Here is an 18,264-nt window from a genome sequence, read left to right as displayed (position 1 = left end):
TGATTTCATTAAATATTTCACCTAATATTTACTGAACAGTAATAAATGTTATTTTTTTCTTCCTCTAAGGAGTTTATATTTCTAGAGAAACACAATTGATAGACATAGTAAATATGGTCTTCTCAAATGGTTTTCCCACTTCAACTAGTTATTCTGTTTTAAAAAAGAAAGTCCAGGTACTTAAGTCTGTAGAGACAACAAAAGATGTATATTTTTACAAACAGTAAAAATATTTTAACAAACCAGTTAATATGATTTATTTTGCTCTCTTACAGAAAAAGTATAGACATTGTGAGCCCAATTTCAATTTTTAAAATATGCATAAAGATTGGAAAAATATACATTAAAATGTCAGCAGTAATTTTCCCTCATTATTTCTTGCTTTTTCGATTTTTCAGCAAAGAATCTGAATTACTTTTATATAATTAGGAAAAATGCTTACATTAATATTATTGCTTATTTATGGTGATAAAATACATAACCTGTCACAAAGATATTTTTATAAAAATATGATGTTACATATTGATAAAATATATCAATCTGATTTCGAAGAAAATAAAGTCTGAAAATTTCAACTTTCTCAAAATGCAGAGAAATTGTTTCCCTGTACAAGGACTCACTCTACTGGTGACACAGAGAATATACTTAATCTGACATTGCTGAAGTAACTGCATATTTTCCATAAACACTAGAGGGCAGGGTTTTGACTATAAAACTCAACTTCATTTGTATTAGTGTGTGTATATATAAATATTTTACTTATATTTGGGTATATATATCATTTATATTTGTATATATATATACACATTATTTTGTACAAATGCAAAATGTATATACACATTATTTTGTATAATGAACTCTTCGATTCAAGCAACTCTTTTGCCTCACTCTTCCAGTAGCTGGGACTACAGAATATATATAACACATTAGTTGTGTATATATTATTTGTATTTATAATGTGTATATATATGTTCTGAATTTATATGCAAATATATACATATATAATATACAAATATATATACACATCATTTATATTTTGTATTTATACAAATGAATGTGTCTATTTTATATTTTATTTATATTTTGTATTCATTTGTATATACATAACATATATTTTGTATATATTTCAAAAACATTTTTAGATATTTAGTAATAAATACATAATCTAAGGCTTTAATATGACACTATTTCATATTAAAATTGGATCACTAGGCTGGGTGCAGTGGCTCATGCCTGAAATCCCAGCACTTTGTGAGGCCGAGGTGGGCAGACTGCTTGAGTTCAGGGGTTTGAGACCAGCCAGGGCACATGGCAAAATCCTGTCTCTACAAAAAATAGAAAAATTATTTGGCATGGTGGTATACCTACAGTCCCAGCTCGTCAGGGACGGAGGCAGGAGACTCACTTGAGCCTGAGAGGTGGAGGCTGCACTGAGCCGAGATGACACCACCGCACTCCAGCCTGGGTAAAAGAACCAGACCAGACCATATCTCAAAAAAACGCCAAAAACAAAAAAAACGTAATTACTAATTGATATGGTTTGGCTGTGTCCCCACCCAAATCTCATCCTGCAGTTCCCATAATTCCGACATCATAGGAGGGAACTGGTGAGAGGCAACTGAATCATGAGGGTGGTTCCGCTAATGGTGTGTGAGTCTCATGAGATCTGATGGTTTATAAAGGGCAGTTCCCCTGCAAATGCTCTCTTGCCTGCCACCACGTAAGACGTGCCTTTGCTCCTCTTTTGCCTTCTGCCATGATTGTGAGGCCTCCCCTACCATGTGAAACTGTGAGTCAATAACACTTCTTTCCTTTATAAATTACCCAGTCTCAAGTATATCTTTATTAGCAGTATGAGAAGATTAATACAGTAAACGGATTATGACAAGAAGATGTGGGAAAGTTTGGAACTTCCTAGAGACTTGTTGAATGGCTTTGACCAAAATGCTAATATTGATATGGACAATGAAGTCCTGGTTGAGGTGGTCTCCGATGGAGATGAGGAACTTACTGGGAACAGAAGCAGCAAAGGTGGATTTTTTGCTATGCTTTAACAATGAGACTGGAAGCATTTTCCCCCTGCCCTAGACATCTGTGGAACTTTGAACTTGAGAGAGATGATTTAGGGTGGTGGAAGAAATACTAAGCAGCAAAGCATTCAAGAGTTGAGTTGGGTGCTCTTAAAAGCATTCAGTTTTATTCATTAACAAAGACACGGTTTAGAATTAGAACTTATGTTTAAAAGGGAAGTACAGAGTAAAAGTTTGGAAAATTTGCAGCCTGACAATGCAATAGTAAAGAAAAAACTATTTTCTGAGAAATTCAATCCAGCTGAAGTAATTTTAAAAGTAGTGAGGAGTCAAATGACTGCGAAGACAACGGGGAAATTGTTTCCAGGGCATGTCAGAGGTCTTCATGGCAGCCCCTCCCATCACAAGCTAGGAGACCTAGGAGAAAAAAATGGTTTCATGGGCCTTGCTGCTTTGTGCAGTCTCAGGACTTGGTACCCTGTGTCCCAGCCATGGCTAAAAAAGGTCAATGTACAGCCTACCCTTGATGGCTTACAAGTGATGTTGGGTCTGTGGGTACACTGAAATCAAGAATTGAGGTTTGGGAACCTCCACCTAGATTTCAGAGGATATAGAGAAATGCCTAGATGTCCAGGTAGAGATGTGCTACAAAGGTGCAGCCCTCATGGAGAACCTCTCTGCTAGGGCAGTGCAGAAGGGAAATGTGGGGTGGGAGTTCCCACATAGAGTCCCCACTGGAGCACTACCTAGTGGAGCTGTGAGAAGTGGGCCACTAGAATGATAGATCCATTGACAGCTTGCACCATGTACCTGGAAAAGCCACAGACTCTCAATGCCAGCCTGTGAAAGCAGTCAGGAGAGGGGGCTGTACCCTGCAAAGCCACAGGGGCAGAGCTGCCCAAGATCATGGAAAACTACCTCTTACATCAGTATGACCTGGATGTGAGATACGGAGTCAAAGGAGATTATTTCTGAATTTTAACATTTGACTGCCCCACCGAACTGTGGACTTGCATGGGGCCTATACCCCCTTTGTTTTGGCCAATTTCTCCCATTTGGAATGGGTGTATTTACCCAATTCCTGTATCCCCCGTGTATTTTAGAAGTAACTAACTTGCTTTTGATTTTACAGGCTCATAGGCGGAAGGGGCTTTCCTTGTCTCAGATGAGACTTTGGACTATGGACTTTTGAGTTAATGGTGAAATCTGGGGGACTGTTGGGAAGGCATGATTTGTTTTGAGAACATGAGATCTGGGAGGGGTTGAGGCAGAATGACATGGTTTGGCTGTGCCTCACCCAAATCTCATCTTGAATTACACTTCCCATAATTTCCATATGTTGTGGGAAGAACCCTGTGGGAGGTAATTAAATTATGGGGGCAGTTACCCCCATACTGCTTTTCTTTTAATATTGAGTGAGTCTCACAAGATCTGACCATTTTATAAAGAGCAGTTCCTCTGCACATGCTATCTTGTCTGCCGACACATAAAATGTGCCTTTGCTTCTCCTTGGCCTTCCACGATAATTGTATGGTCTCCCCAATCATGTCAAACTGTGAGTCAATTAAACCTCTTTCCTTTATAAATTACCCAGCCTTGGATATGTCTTTATTAGACACCATGAGAACAAACTAATACACTAACAAATACATTGAAAATTGAGGCCCTTTATTAAATTGATTCTAATTTAATAAAAAATGCAAAGATAATTTTTTTTAAAAATTAGTTAAATGCTCTCAGAATAGCAGATCTTTAAGAGAATACTAAAACCTTCTCTAACCCCAAAGGGTTCTTACATTTATAAGGTTTATGAATTGTGATGGCGATAGAAGAGAAGGTGAGAGAGAAAACGAAACTCCAGGAAGAGAGAACACCAAGAGTAAAATCATGACTTCTCAAAATTGCATAGTTTATGAGGGGCATGTCAAGCTAATCTGGTATGTGACTACAATATAGGGTGCAGTAGGGAAATAGTGAGGATGGAAAAGTGGGATAGGGTCATTTGGAGAAAAATTGTGCTACTATACTTAGGAGCTGGACTTTATTCTAAAGGCAATAGGAAAGCTACTGAAGACTTTTAACCAATAGAGAGCTGTGACTAGATCTCTTTTTATTAACGGAAAGACAGCAGTTCAGTTGTATCTTGGTATCTACTGGGAGATTGGTTCCAGGATTCCCGCAAACACCAAAATCCATGGATGTTCAAGTCCCTTACGTAAAATAGCACTGTTATTTGCCTATAACAAATGCACATCCTCCCAATACTTTAAATCATCTCTATATTAATTATAATGCCCAATATAAAGTAAATGCTGTGTAAACAGTTAAATTGTTTTTTTATTTGTATTACTTTTTAATGTTGCATTGTAATTTTTACCCCCAAATATTTATCCATAGTTGGTTGAATTCAAGGATGTGGAGCCCATGGATACACAGGGCTGACTATATATAGGGTGAATTAGAAGAGTGAGAACTTAGAGGACAGAAGGCAAAGAAGTCAAGTACACTGGCCTTAAATAGTATAAAAACAGTGAAAATGCAAACAGGAAGTATTCTAATGACATTTAAAAAGTCATGAAAGGCTGGACTTGGTGAATGGGCAAATACGATGAATAAGAATTTCAAACCCTGGTGAGTGAAATGGGTGAATATTGATGGTTTCAAGGCAAAGACTAGAGTTTTAATCACTCTAAGTGCAAAATGCTTCCTGAAATCCAGGTAACAAGGTCTATTAAATAGCGAGAAATGTGTGGCTAGAACTCAGAGAAGTGAGATATAAATACAAGGAAAAGCATATGATTACTTTTTTTATGATTTATGAAATGAGTCATATTACCTTAGACTTATACCTGTTATTAAAGTAAATTTCTAATTGAGTGGTATCCATGTAAACTATGGGATGGCATTGTACTGTTAGGTTTAACTCTTAGTCAATTTAGATTATTTGTCCACCTCAAAAACACAGAACTAAAATTTGCTGGAAAGCATATGACTTATGTTTCATATACAAATAGGGATTAAGACATTTAAAATATATACATACACATATTACACACACACATATATATATCTATATATATATATATTCACATTTCATTTGAAGTCAAGCCAAAATTATAAAAGATATATTTATGGGACAAAAAAATTTGAGAGTTTACTAATAATGAAGGCCAGGAGTACCAACGATTATTAATAACTACAATTGGTATAACTTCACATTTATAAAGTCTCTCAAATGAATGTTTTTATCTCTACAACCTGTCTATGAGGTAGGCTAGAGCTGGTACTAACAATAACAATAGCAAGAATTAGAATAACATACATAAATTTAATACAATTCAGTTTATTGTCTGCACATCCTCCCCAAATTTCTAGAATAAACTAGAGATCTTAGATGTTCTTATTTGGAAATTTATATTTAAAATTGGAACTTTCCCGGCATGAATAAACTAGATTGGAACACTATTGAATTTTCTAAAATTTTCCGAAACATGGAAAAGGAAAATATAAACCAAAGAAATTTAATGCTTTTCCACTATGAAAAGCATCCAATCTGGTCTAGACATATAAATTAGGTACCATAAATGTTTGCTAATTATTACACAAAGTTAGAATTCTAAGGAAAAGTCTGGTCGAATTATTATGTCATTTTAACTCTGGCCTTGTATGAACCTTATAAAACTTTCAAATTGCTGGCATTAATTTTGCCTTTACAAACTATTTTAAATCAAATTCCATTCCAAAAGGACAAATAGTCATCAAAGGTTCTTAGTTCTGTGATAATTCCCTGAATTTGTTTTTAGAAAACACAGCATTATCTAGATATAGAATTTTAAATACTATTCTCATGTATCTAAAGGCTGAGCCTACAAGCTGAAAAGTCTCATATCATTCATGTTTTGTAAAGACTGGAGCCTCTACATATCTCAAAGTCAGCCTCTTACATCTGTGTATTTTAGTATTTTCAAGAATTGAAACGTGTTTAAAAAATAAACAGGAAAAAGGAATACTTACTTGAACCTGGTAGGTGAAAGAGGAGTAGGAGGAAACATTCCTGGTTCAAAAGAATCAAAGTAAGTCACTGTCCAAGAAAAGCTGCAACAGGAGAATCCAGCGGTTAGGGATATTATAAGTAGAGTCCAGAATCCTTAACAGGAAAAGAGAGGGGAAAAAGTAGATTATTAATACCAAACAATTTAAATTAAACCAGTATTCTCATGTTCAGATCACATATAATTCTCATCTACTAAATTATAAGAAGCTGACATTACAAGAGATTTGAACTTAGTGCAAGCTAACCCATGTAGAAGTATATATTACTAAAGCACAACTAGAAGTCATATCATTGAATATTTTAAATGATAATGTGAAAAGGGGTAAATTCAACAAGAACATAACATCTTCAGTTTTGTAAAATTCAACCACAGAAAACATCGTCAAAATATTTCACAAGATTCATAACATGTCTTGAGGCCAGACCAGCTGGCTCATTCCTGCAATCATAATGCTTTGGGAGACTGATGTGGCAGAATGGTTTGGGGCCAGGAGTTTGAGGTTGCAGTGCGCCACGATTGTGCCACGATTGCACCATGGCACTCCAGCCTGGGAGACAGAGTGAAACCTTGTTAAAAAAAAAAAAAAAAAAAAAAGTCAAGTCTTAAGATGTTTCATGTAATTTCATAAATCGTACCTTATCTTCATTATTTGGTATTGATTCATTTCACTCCACACCATGCACTTTTGAAACATGCATCAATTTGGGGGTATCTCCTCTTTACAATTTTCTTACAAACATTATAAACCTACTCTGATTCTTAAACCTTGCTCAGTATATGAACAAAAGTTGATTTCTGATTTACAAATGTGTGGGACCCTAGATTTTATTTGCATTGAGTTTGGAACTGTATTTTCTCACAGAAGTCAAGTCAAAAGAACGCTATTACAATGGGCTTTAGGAAAAGGGTTGAGAAGAATAGAAGGCATAAAAAGAAAGGGGTAAGTTAATTTAAAGGTTTTTAGATACTATTCATAACCCATTAAGAGTAATAAAAGAATAATGACTTGTTCTTGTGGTTACAATAACGAAATACTGATATTTAAGTGGCCAACTCCCTTTAGTAAGTACAGCTTTATTTTGATGTGAAGTTTTCAAAAATTTTATACATTAACTCACTTATTCATCTACTCAATCTATATTGAGGGGCTACCATATGTTGGTTATTGTGCTAGGTGATGGGGATACAGTGGTGAGGAAAACAAAAAAGATTGCTGTCTTCATGAAGTAATTCTAGTGGGACAGAAAGATAATAAACATGCAAATAAATTAACAAGATAACTGTATATTGTGATAACTATTTTGAATAAATAAGATGTTACCACTTTAAGAAGGTAACATCAGAACTCAGATAAAAAATGTGAACACATTTTTCCTGGAAGAATAACAGTTAATTCTAAAATTCACATGAAATAATAAGCAAAAATAGAGACTAGTCCAACCAGACATTGACATATTATAGGACCTAAATACCTAAAACAGTGTGTACTGATAAACAAACAGATGACAGGGCCGGCCGTGGTGGCTCATGCCTGTAATCCCAGCACTTTGGGAAGCCGAGGCAAGAGAATTACTTAAGGCCAAGTAAGGGTTTAAGACCAGCCTGGCCAACATGGTGAAACCATCTCTATTAAAAATACAAAAATTAGCCAGGTATGGTGGTGCATGACTGTAATCCCAGCTACTTGGGAGACTGAGGAAGGAAAAGTGCAGTAAGCCAAGATAGCGCCCCTGCACTCCAGCCTGGCGACACAGTGAGACCCTGTCTCAAAAACAAACAAAGACACAATGGAACAAAGCAGAATACAAGATCTGGAAGAAGGCAGAAGAAGGCCCAAATAGATTAATACAAAATTTTACTAATTCAATGGGGTGACCACTTACAAAAAGGAAAATAAGCTGGATCCATACCAGATACTCTGTACTGGCTAAATTTCACCAAATAATCTAAAGTTGTAGAAAGAATCACTGGAAAAGTCATTTATAGCTTTGGAGAGAGAAAGGCCTTTCTAACCATAATACAAAATTCATGACCTATATAAGACATAACATTTCAACTATATACAGTCAGCCCTTCCTATCCACAGGTTCTATATCTGGATGCAAAATATTTGGAAAAAAAATAAAAGTAACCATACAACAATAAAAATAATGCCAATCAAAACCAACACATTATAACAACTATTCACATAACAGTTACATTATATTAGGTATTACAAAGAGTCAATGGGAAGATGTGGATAGGTCATATACAAATACTATACAATCTCATATAAAGGACTTGAGCATCCACAGATTTTGGTATCCAGCGGGGTTCCTGGAACCAATCCCTCAGATACTGAGAGACAATCGTATATAGGTAGACACACATACTACCATATATGAATAGCAAAATCAAATGTCAAACTGAACAACATAAAAATTTTAAATAATATACATTTGCAACTTAGAGCAAGAAGGGAAAATCTCCTACAATATAGATTAATTCCTAGAAAACAACAAAAAAAGGCCAGCAATCCAAAACCCAATATATAAATAGTTAAATACAACTGCAGAATAAAAACTATAAATGTTGGAACATGAAAAGACGCTCAATTCAATACCATTAATAATAAAGATAGATTATCATTTTTTTCATCATCAACCGACAAAAATCAAAAAGTTGGATAACATTCTCTGATGCTGAGGCTGTGAACAGAAAATCTTCATGCATGGTTGTTTTGGGGAGTAAATTGTTACAATTTCTACGGAGAGCAGTTTGGCAGTATCTGTTAAAACAATGCATGTATATGTTCTTTACTCAAGTAATTTTGTCCATCTTTAGGAGAGCATGCCTCTGTATACTGTACTAAAAAATACATACCTGCATAAAATGATGTATATACAAGGTTGTTCTTTGTAGCTTTGTTTGTAATTATATAAATTGGAAACAATCTAAATAATCAGTAATGAAGGTAAAGGATTGATTAATTAAGTACATCCATATAATGGAATACTATGCAGCTTTAAAAATGAATGAGGAAGCTCTTTATGTACTGATATGTAAAGATCCTGAAAATATACTGGTGAATCCAAACTGAAGGCTCAAAACATCTCTATGCATTTGTATAAAAAAGAAGAAAATATGTATTGTACACATACATATGCTGTATATATGAAGAAATATATATTGTAGTTAGATATTTAAAAATATTTCTGGAAGGATGTAAGAATTTAACATTGGTTCTCTGGGGAAGGAGGAAAGAGTGGTTGGGAGGAAAGAGTAAGCCTTTTCAGTCTATACTCATTTATACTTTTTGAATTTTGGCCCATATGACTATTCTACCTATTCAAAATAGAACTAAGTAAGCTTATAAAAAAATTTTTTTTCAGTCAGGCAGTCCTTTTTGAACAGGGGAGTCATATCAGAATCTTTGTGGACTCATTTTCAAACTGCATCTTTAAGACAGGTTTCTGAAGTGTGTGTGTTCCAAGCCTCAAGAATATAGGAAGGAATCATTGAGAACACTAGCAGATGACTTAGGAATTACCAAATTTCCTGACTACACAAAATTATCCACGAGTCTTTAGCAAGGAGCAGGTAAAATGTATATGCATTGGACTGTCTGTAAATCTTGTGAAGCTCAGTAACAGACTGAAAAAAAACAGTTGAAGTACAGACTCAGAGGAATTATTCACAAAAAGTATGGTAATTTTTGAAAGATTAAATTATTTCTCCTGATTGTTCCCTTCTCCCATCCCCCACGTCAAAGAGCTAATGGGCTCTTGTGTTCCTTTCTCCAGAAGAGGGATGTGGCAAAGCAGAAAGGAGAAACAGCTTTTCTACTTTTATATTGCAAAATATTTACGGAAACACATACAGATATAATCAGGGGTAGGAGTGCGGATACAAAAAATGTCTTGAATGCACAGCAAAAGACAATAAGTTGATTGGAGTACAGATAAAATATTTGTGTGGAACAGGGAAAAAGAGAGTAAAGGGTTTATCCACAAGTGAGAAAGATTTCCCTGGTTTAAATAAAGTATGTCGTATGCATGTTTGCACTGTGTGTGAATGGGGAAAGGGAGTAGTGCTACTGGGGCTTAATGACAAAGCATCTAGAAAAGCCCACACAAATCCACACAGGGAGTGTAGCTGTGTACAGTATCTCGGTAGATAAGTACAGAGCCAAGCCTGCAGATGCTTCTGCCCTAAGCTAGGCATAAAAACAGCAGATGGTCATGTGACTGGAAGTTGCTACATCCGCAAGACTATCCTGACCACAATAAAAGTTGTTTCAATCCTCACTTGAGCAAATGTGTTTGAGGTTTAGTCTGCACCTTCACTCCAATATCCTGGCACAGTATTCACTTCTAGCTCCCCAACCCAATCTGGAATTCGGTGAACAGAACCTTAGAATAATCTTCCTACCAACCCATCACGCTAGAGGGTCAAAAAAGAAATTATAAGATTTAGTGTACAACTACAACTTATGGATTGCTATATTGTCAAATAACTTATTTGCTATTATTTAGATGACTGTCTAAAGAGGGAAGAAAATAATTGACAGGTCTAAAGAGAGGAGATAATTGACAAGTTTACTCAAACTTTAACATACTTCTCCAGAACAAAGATGGCAGTTAAGAAAAATAGTGTTTGGGGACCAGATGAAACTTCTAGGTAAGTGAGGAAAGACACAAAGTAACATAAAATAACCAAATGTGAGGCCTTCTAAAGCCTATTAAGTTTTTCACTTGGATATTTTAATAGGGTACCTATCAAATTTAATACAAGAATATTCTTGGGTTTTTCCAAAATTATTCCACAATCTAAGTATTTACCTCACACTGAGCATTTTAATTATTTTATGTTCATTTTAAACTAATTAAAAGTTGCATCATCAATAAGTCAGGTCGCAATGATAGGGCTAAAAAAAGTACATTGCAATATTGTGGTCTACAAGTGCTTATGATTTGGGAAATTACTCAATTCGTTTACAAATAAGCAGAAAAGCCACAGAAATTGATAACTTCCAACAACTAAATTTGTTACAAGTCAGTTATCTGCAGAATCCTCATGCTAAAATTTTGATGTTTTATAAGCCCATTTTAGAAAGAATTCACAACTTTAAAAAGGACATAAAAATGAAAGCATATTAAATGAAACTCTTCCTTCCTCAATTTGCCAATTTCACTTCTAAAAGTGATCAGCTAAGAGTCTGTTGTGCATCTTTCCAAAAATTATATACATATATAGGTAATTTAGGTACATATATGGAGCTAAATATAAAACGTATCTATACTTTCTCAGCTTATTTTCCACAAGGGGGATTCTCACCAGAAAATTGGTTTTGCACTTTGCTCTTTTTCACATATTCTGTTGGAGACCTTCTGTATCAGTACCAATAGCCACATTTCTGTATTATATTTTTATTTTAGTTTTTTACTATTACAAACAAGGCTACAAGGAACATTCTTGTATATAAGTGTACAGCTGTACAGGGAGAGAGATGTTACAAATTTCCAGAACAAGAACTGCTGCCCAAGAATGCAGGCTTTTAAAGAAATACACATATCCCTCTTTCTTCTCTACAGCTCAATATTCATCAGTTGATGAAATGATATATTAATCTTTGCTTTTTTTTTTTTTTTTTGAGACTGAGTCTCATCTGTCACGATGCTGGAGTGCAGTGGCGCAATCTCGGCTCACTGCAACCTCCACCTCCCAGGTTTAATCGATTCTCACACCTCAGCCTCTGGAGTAGGTGGGACTACAGGTGCCTGCCACCTTGCCCAGCTAATTTTTGCATTTTTAGTAGAGATAAGGTTTCACCATGTTGGCCAGGATAGTCTCGATCTCTTAACCTAGTGATCCACCTGCCTCGGCCTCCCAAAGTGCTGGGATTACAGGCACATGCCATTGCACCTGGCCAATGAAATTATGTATATTAGTCTTTTCCATCAATTAAAACCTCTTAAACTCAATGTTTTCACCCAAAGCAAAAACGGGAATGGGTAGAAATTTCCTATCCCAACCCCTCTGCTACAATTTTATACTCACTTACCTAAGAGTATATTTGTTTTGGCTTATTTTTCAAAATAAGCTATTCTGGTTTCAGGGAATACTTTTCTAAAAATATCCTGGCAACTTTATTTCTATAAAACCTTCCAGCAAAAGAGGCTGTTATATGCTTTAAATATTTTCATTTTGTTCAACAGTTTAAGCTTACAGGGATGAGGCAAATTTCAAGAAGTTTTATGAAGTCAGACGCAGAGGCACCAACTTGCACGTATTACATATAATCAGAATACACCAGAAGAAAAACAAAACTCCCATAGTTCCCAAATTGGGGAAAGGTTTCTTATTAAATAAATGTTAGGTAATCAATTGCACATACTTCATAAAACTTTATGTAAAGTAAACAATGGGATTAAATGTGACTATACACTAGTAATTTCCAAGTCCTAAGAGAGAGCTTCTGAAATACGAAATGTTTAAATAAACTGGTATACTTATATTATGAAATACAATGTAGTCATGAAAAAATGAGGTAGAGCTATGTATACTGATACACAATGTACTAACACATTTTAATAAAGCTGCAAAATATACATGATTCCAATTATATTTTTTCTGTAACGGTGAAAAAAACCATGTATTTTAAATGACTATACATATGTAATTGAACAGAAAAAGATGTAAAAAGACATACAGGTAGATGACTGAAGTCTTTGCTTTAATTGTTGGAATTTTTCCTGGTGAGATTAAATTACTTATGCAACTAATGCATTTTATGACACTAAAAATGGAAATACAATACAGTCATGCATTGCATGACAGGGGTATGTTTTGAGAAATGCATCATTAGGTGATTTCGTTGTTGTTCGTACATCATAGAGTGTAATTACACAAACCTACATGTACAGACTACTACACACTTATAAACTATACAATAGTCTATTATTCCAATGCTACAAACCTGTGCGGCATGTTACCATATCAACTATTGCAGGCAATTGTAACACAATAGTAAGTACTTGTGTATCTAAACATACCTAAATATAGAAAAGGTACAGTAGAAATATAGTAAAAGATAAAATATGGTACACCTGTATAGGGTACTTACAACAAATGGAGCTTACAAAACAGGAAGTTGCTCTGGGTCAATCAGTGAATAAATGACTGATGAGTGAAGGTGAAGGCCAAGGACACCACTGTCCACTACTATAGACTTCATAAACACTGTATACTTAGGATACAGTAAGTTCATTTAAAAATTTTTCTCTCTTCATTAGTAAATTAACTTTAGCTTACTGTAACTTTTTAACTTTATAAACAAAAATTTTTTTTACTCTTTTCTAACAGTTTAAAACACAAGCGCACTGTACAGCTGTACAAAAATATTTTTCTTTATACCATTACTCTTTAAGCTTCTACTTGTAATTTTTTTTTTTTTTAATTTTAAAATCTAAGACACATACACATCAGTCTAGGCCTACACAGGGTCAAGATATCAATGTCACTGTTTTTCACTTTTTCCACTGAAAGGTTTTCAAGGGCAATAACATAACATGCATGGAACTGTCATCTCCTATGATAACAATGCCTTCTTCTGGGATACCTCCTAAAGGACCCGCTTGAGCCTGTTTTACAGTTAACTTTTTTTATGCAGAAGGAATACAATCTAAAACAATAAGCACAGTAAATGCATTAAGTAGTAATAAACTAGTAAAAAACAATTGTTTACTATCAAGTATTGTATACTGCACATAATTGCGTGTGTGTGTTTTAAGACTGGCAGGTTATATAAAACCAGATTGGTAATAGGTTGGTTTATACCAGTATCAACACAAACATGTTAGTAATATGTTGTACTACCAAATGCTACTAAATAGAAACTTTTTGGCTCCACTGTAATCCTATGGAACCACCACCATATAGGCTTATATTGCAGACCACTGTTGACCAAAATGTTTGGTATATGGCTATACTTAGGTTAACTTTAAAAGGTGTAAAAAGTATTACCAGCTGGCTACTAAAAAAACTTACATGTATCATATCCATGAAACTAACCAACAATTTTTATGTTTATGTAAGCAAATGTTTTCAACTTTATTAGATTCTATATAGTTTTCTAACTTGAGAGGATGACCATTATTTTAAATAATTTGGTATCCTATCCAAATCACATTCTATAGATAGCTCAAGTCTTTAAATCCCTAGAGCAAAATGTCTCTCTACATGTCAAGGCACAAATGCAGGAGCAGAGGAAAGTGGTCTCTTCTCTCCTGCAAATGCAACATGAGCATAGTGGATGCATAGAGTGCATAGTAGCTATAGTAGTTACACTGGTTAAGGCCTTCACCCAATCGCCTGACCACCTGCAACCCAGCGTGTAGCATTTCTACTCTTCCTGTTGAAACAGGTGAGGAAGGTGACACGCTGACAGATGAAGCCACTGAAATATGAAAAATAAATAATACCTATAGTTCCCAACCCTGGTAAATCACTAGATTCACATGGGCAAGTTAAAAAAAAAAAAAAAAAAAAGACTTTTATTACAGATCATTTCAAACAGAGAAAAAAGTTGAGAGAAGTATATGATAAAACTCATACACTCATCATCCAGCTTTAAACAATTAACTCATGAGCAATCCTCTTAAATGTATATTCTCCTCTGAAACTTGTAATCTTCTGTATAACGGAAAACAGTCATCACAATTTATCAACTAAGTCCAACAAGCCTTTTTTATTTCCTTTATTTTCGCAACATTTGGAGAATAATTTAGTAAGCAAAAAGACAGTGGAAAAAAAAAACTTTGTTAAAAATTTTCGTAAGAAGTAAATACAGCAAATCCAAATTTCAATTCTCAGTTTCCTTGGTTATATACATAAAAATGGGCATGACCTGAGTGCAAATAATTGCTTACTAACTTCATACATGAATCTACAACATATCTATCTTGTAAACACCACTTCCAGATTTCAGATACATCAAACTGGCTACAGCTTGTCATCATTGCTTTCTTCTTTTTGCACTTGCATCATCAAAACACAATATTTGAATGAATTTTTTTTCATGGCTTATTTTGATGAAGACAACAATCTTCTTTGCTCCATAACTTATAAAACATTTTCATTTTCAGATTATAAACAATTCAAATGGTAAATCCAATGATTTTCTTTTGCATTTCTTCTGCAATCACTGTGTACACATCTCTTTATCATCTGCCCACTTATGTACAGTATCAAATAAATTAAAATGCAGACCTCATAAAAGATGAATAAAATATCAGGATCTATCCTATTAGAAAAAAGGGATAGTTTGTATTGTTCTTGCCTGAAGTCCTTTCCACTGAATGACTGACTGGATGAGGGTACTATCTTCTGAAAAGAGCCAAAAAGCAAATATTTTCGGCTCTTCAAGACATAGGTCTTTGTCATAACTAGACCACTATGCTGTTGCACAGTTAAAGTAGTCATAGATAACAGATACAGCAATAGGCAAGGTGGTGCTACAGTAAGAATTAAGATACAGGCTGTGCTACCGTAAGACTTAGGAAAGTCTTACTGGAATCCTAATTCCATCATAATTATTTTATTCTTTTCAGCATAGTTAAGAATTGATGAGTAATATTGCAATAATTCCTAAAATAATGAAATGGGAAAACGTATTAAGATAGAACAATATATGAACACTAAAATCCCAAAATGTATTTTAAATTTACAAAAGTGTCCAAAAAACCAACATGGTAATTTGAAGATCAAATAAACTTTATGAGAAATACAGCTCAGTTTTCTTTATTCTTTTGAAGAATAAGTCATGAAATTTCAATCCTTACAAACAGAACTGCTCAAAATAATTCAGAAATGAAAAATGGTCCAAGGAACTGATTGTACAGTGTACACCAATACATACAGTCAATTATGTGACTTTGATTCAGTAGTTATAAGGTCTGAGATTCTGTAAAAGCAAAAAAAGAAAATCTCCAGGGTCTTTTTTTTTTTTTTTTTAATGTCAGGTTTGGGAACTACTAGGCTAGGAGTTCTCAAAGTATATATAGCCCCCTAACTAACCGCATCAGCATCAACTAGAAACTTCTCAGAAATGCAAATTCTTGGGCTGCAACTCACATTACTGAATCAGATATCCTGCACCATGTGAAGAGCAGCAAAATTTATCTTTCAGGTGATTCTGATGCCAGCTAACTTTTGACTTCATTAGCCTAAGAAAGGTCCCTCCCAACCACCAAAGTTGGACCAGGGGGTACCACACAAAGTTAAACCAATTTCTTGAGATTTAGGGGTCCTAATGTCTGGTGCTTATTACTGCTTCTATATGTTAAGGAGTCCTGTAATGATTTCATGACTAATAATTTAGCTGCACATGGCTAATTCTTGCCAATAACCCATTCTTTTTCTGCCTTGCTATACTACCTAGACTGTCTACCATATAAAAATTGTAATACAGACTTTCTTGAGTTTTTGTTTAGAAGAAAATAACATTGATAGGCACAGGGTAGTTGAGAATACTACCCTGAGGAAGTAACACATAAAAAATTAATGGTTTTTGGCATATTATAAAAGTGCAATAGAGGATGTTACTGTTAATTATTGAACGATACTATTCTCTAAACTTAAATTTGTGCTTTCCCTTAAACAAATTTTTTCTTATTGCAAGTTACACTTATACAGTGCAGAAAATAAAAATAGAAACAACCAATCAATTCGGAAACTCAGATAAACTAACATTTTGATTATATTCTTCCAGTCCTTTTAGGCTTTTGTTTCTTTCTCTCTCTCTCTTTCCTTAGTAATCATTCTTTCAATAATACAAACAGATAACACAATTTTACAAAAATTGTGCTACAGAACAGGATATTGGTGACTTTTTAAATATTAGAGCTACCCCACCCAGCTCCAGATAGCACTGCAACATTTCCTTAACAGATGATAGGTTCAAATTATAAAGTCCACACACTGGCTAAAAAGTTCAAGTTCAGAGTTTCAATCAATTGTCACGGTAAGAATAAAACTGAATTTTACTCAACCTGTATCTTTTTAAGAGGATGGGCCACCTCCAATACATCCTTTCTCTTGGACATTTTTTAACACTCTAATGTTCTGTACCATGAAATCAGGATGGCTGAAACAAAATCTACAGGTACTTTTTAGAAAGCAATTCCCCAAGTGATTGTTACCCATACCAGAATGAGAATTGTTGCTATAATCTGTTCTTACTGAGTGCTATGCCAAACTTGGACTAGGATTAAATTGCAATAAAAATTCTGCAGTATACAAAATTTTTATCAGTCTATCTAGAAAGAGAGAACTACTCTTTCATGGTAGAGCAGTCACTGTGTTCACATTTATTTTTTATAAAAATCAACTTACTTTCAAACAAAGAATTGAGGCAATTTGCGGTAAATTTTAAATATGAGTCATGGAAATATCAAGATAATAGCATGTATGGGCAGTAATAAGTATGCCAAAAAATTAAGGGTAATATACAAAACAATCAAACATTATTACAGCTGGCTATGAGGTTCCCAATAAACAGTGCAAAATAGCGAAATATAATAAAATCATTATCATCTGACCAAAAGCTGCCTGATACTTTTCTCAAACATAATGGATTACTTCAACATTTTTTAATTAAATATTTCAAATTCTTTCTTCAGGTGAAAACTTTTTTATCACCTGTAAAAACGATATAACTTCATAGGCATTTCCTAGGGGTAAACTAATGAATGAGGCAATTTTTCTTGATATCTAAATTAATCAACTCAGTGTTGATTTAGATGGAAGTCAAGTTTGAGAGAACCATCCTACCTTTTCAGCTATCAATTATCTCAAGAGGAGTTTTCACCAGAGGAGAGCAGTCAATTCAAAACATTCTGTAAATAGGCTAACTTGTATTTTTCTTGAAAACAGTAGAGAATTGCAGCTTAGAAGAAAAAAGTGTTACCACAATCACTTCCATCTTTTCTTCTGTTTTGCTTTGAGACAGAGTCTTATTCTGTCACCCAGGCTGAAATGCAGTGGTGCAATCTTGGCTCACTATAACCTCTGCTTCCCCAGTTGAAGTGATTCTCCTGCTTCTACCGCCAGAAAAGCTGGGATTACAGGCCTGTGCCACCATGCCCGGCTAATTTTTTTTTTTTTTGTATGTTTAGTAGAGACGGGGTTTCACCATGTTG

At 34.5% G+C, this 18,264-nt stretch overlaps 1 protein-coding gene across 4 annotated transcripts in view; it reads right to left on the bottom strand.

Moving 5' to 3' along the window:
• The window catches only part of ARL6IP6 (ADP ribosylation factor like GTPase 6 interacting protein 6), a 39,800-nt gene that overhangs the window by 16,823 nt on the left and 4,713 nt on the right, over positions 1 to 18,264 (bottom strand). For 3 of the 4 annotated variants that reach the window (XR_004271239.1, XM_032286276.1, XM_032286278.1), the window contains exon 3: positions 6,045 to 6,177. Coding sequence is in view for 3 of the 4 variants with exons in the window: in XM_032286276.1 (XP_032142167.1) it covers positions 6,045 to 6,177 (133 nt within the window). In the remaining variant the exon portion in view is untranslated. Of the gene's footprint in view, positions 1 to 2,402; positions 2,448 to 6,044; positions 6,178 to 18,264 lie in introns of those variants that run through there. The other variant, XM_032286279.1, reaches the window with a different exon arrangement.

Source organism: Sapajus apella, unplaced genomic scaffold (genome assembly GCF_009761245.1).
Source record: "Sapajus apella isolate SASKATOON/1434 unplaced genomic scaffold, GSC_monkey_1.0 scaffold18, whole genome shotgun sequence".
NCBI lineage: Eukaryota > Metazoa > Chordata > Mammalia > Primates > Cebidae > Sapajus > Sapajus apella.
The sequence above is the reverse complement of the archived record's forward strand: the minus strand, read 5'-3'. Positions and strand labels throughout refer to the sequence as shown.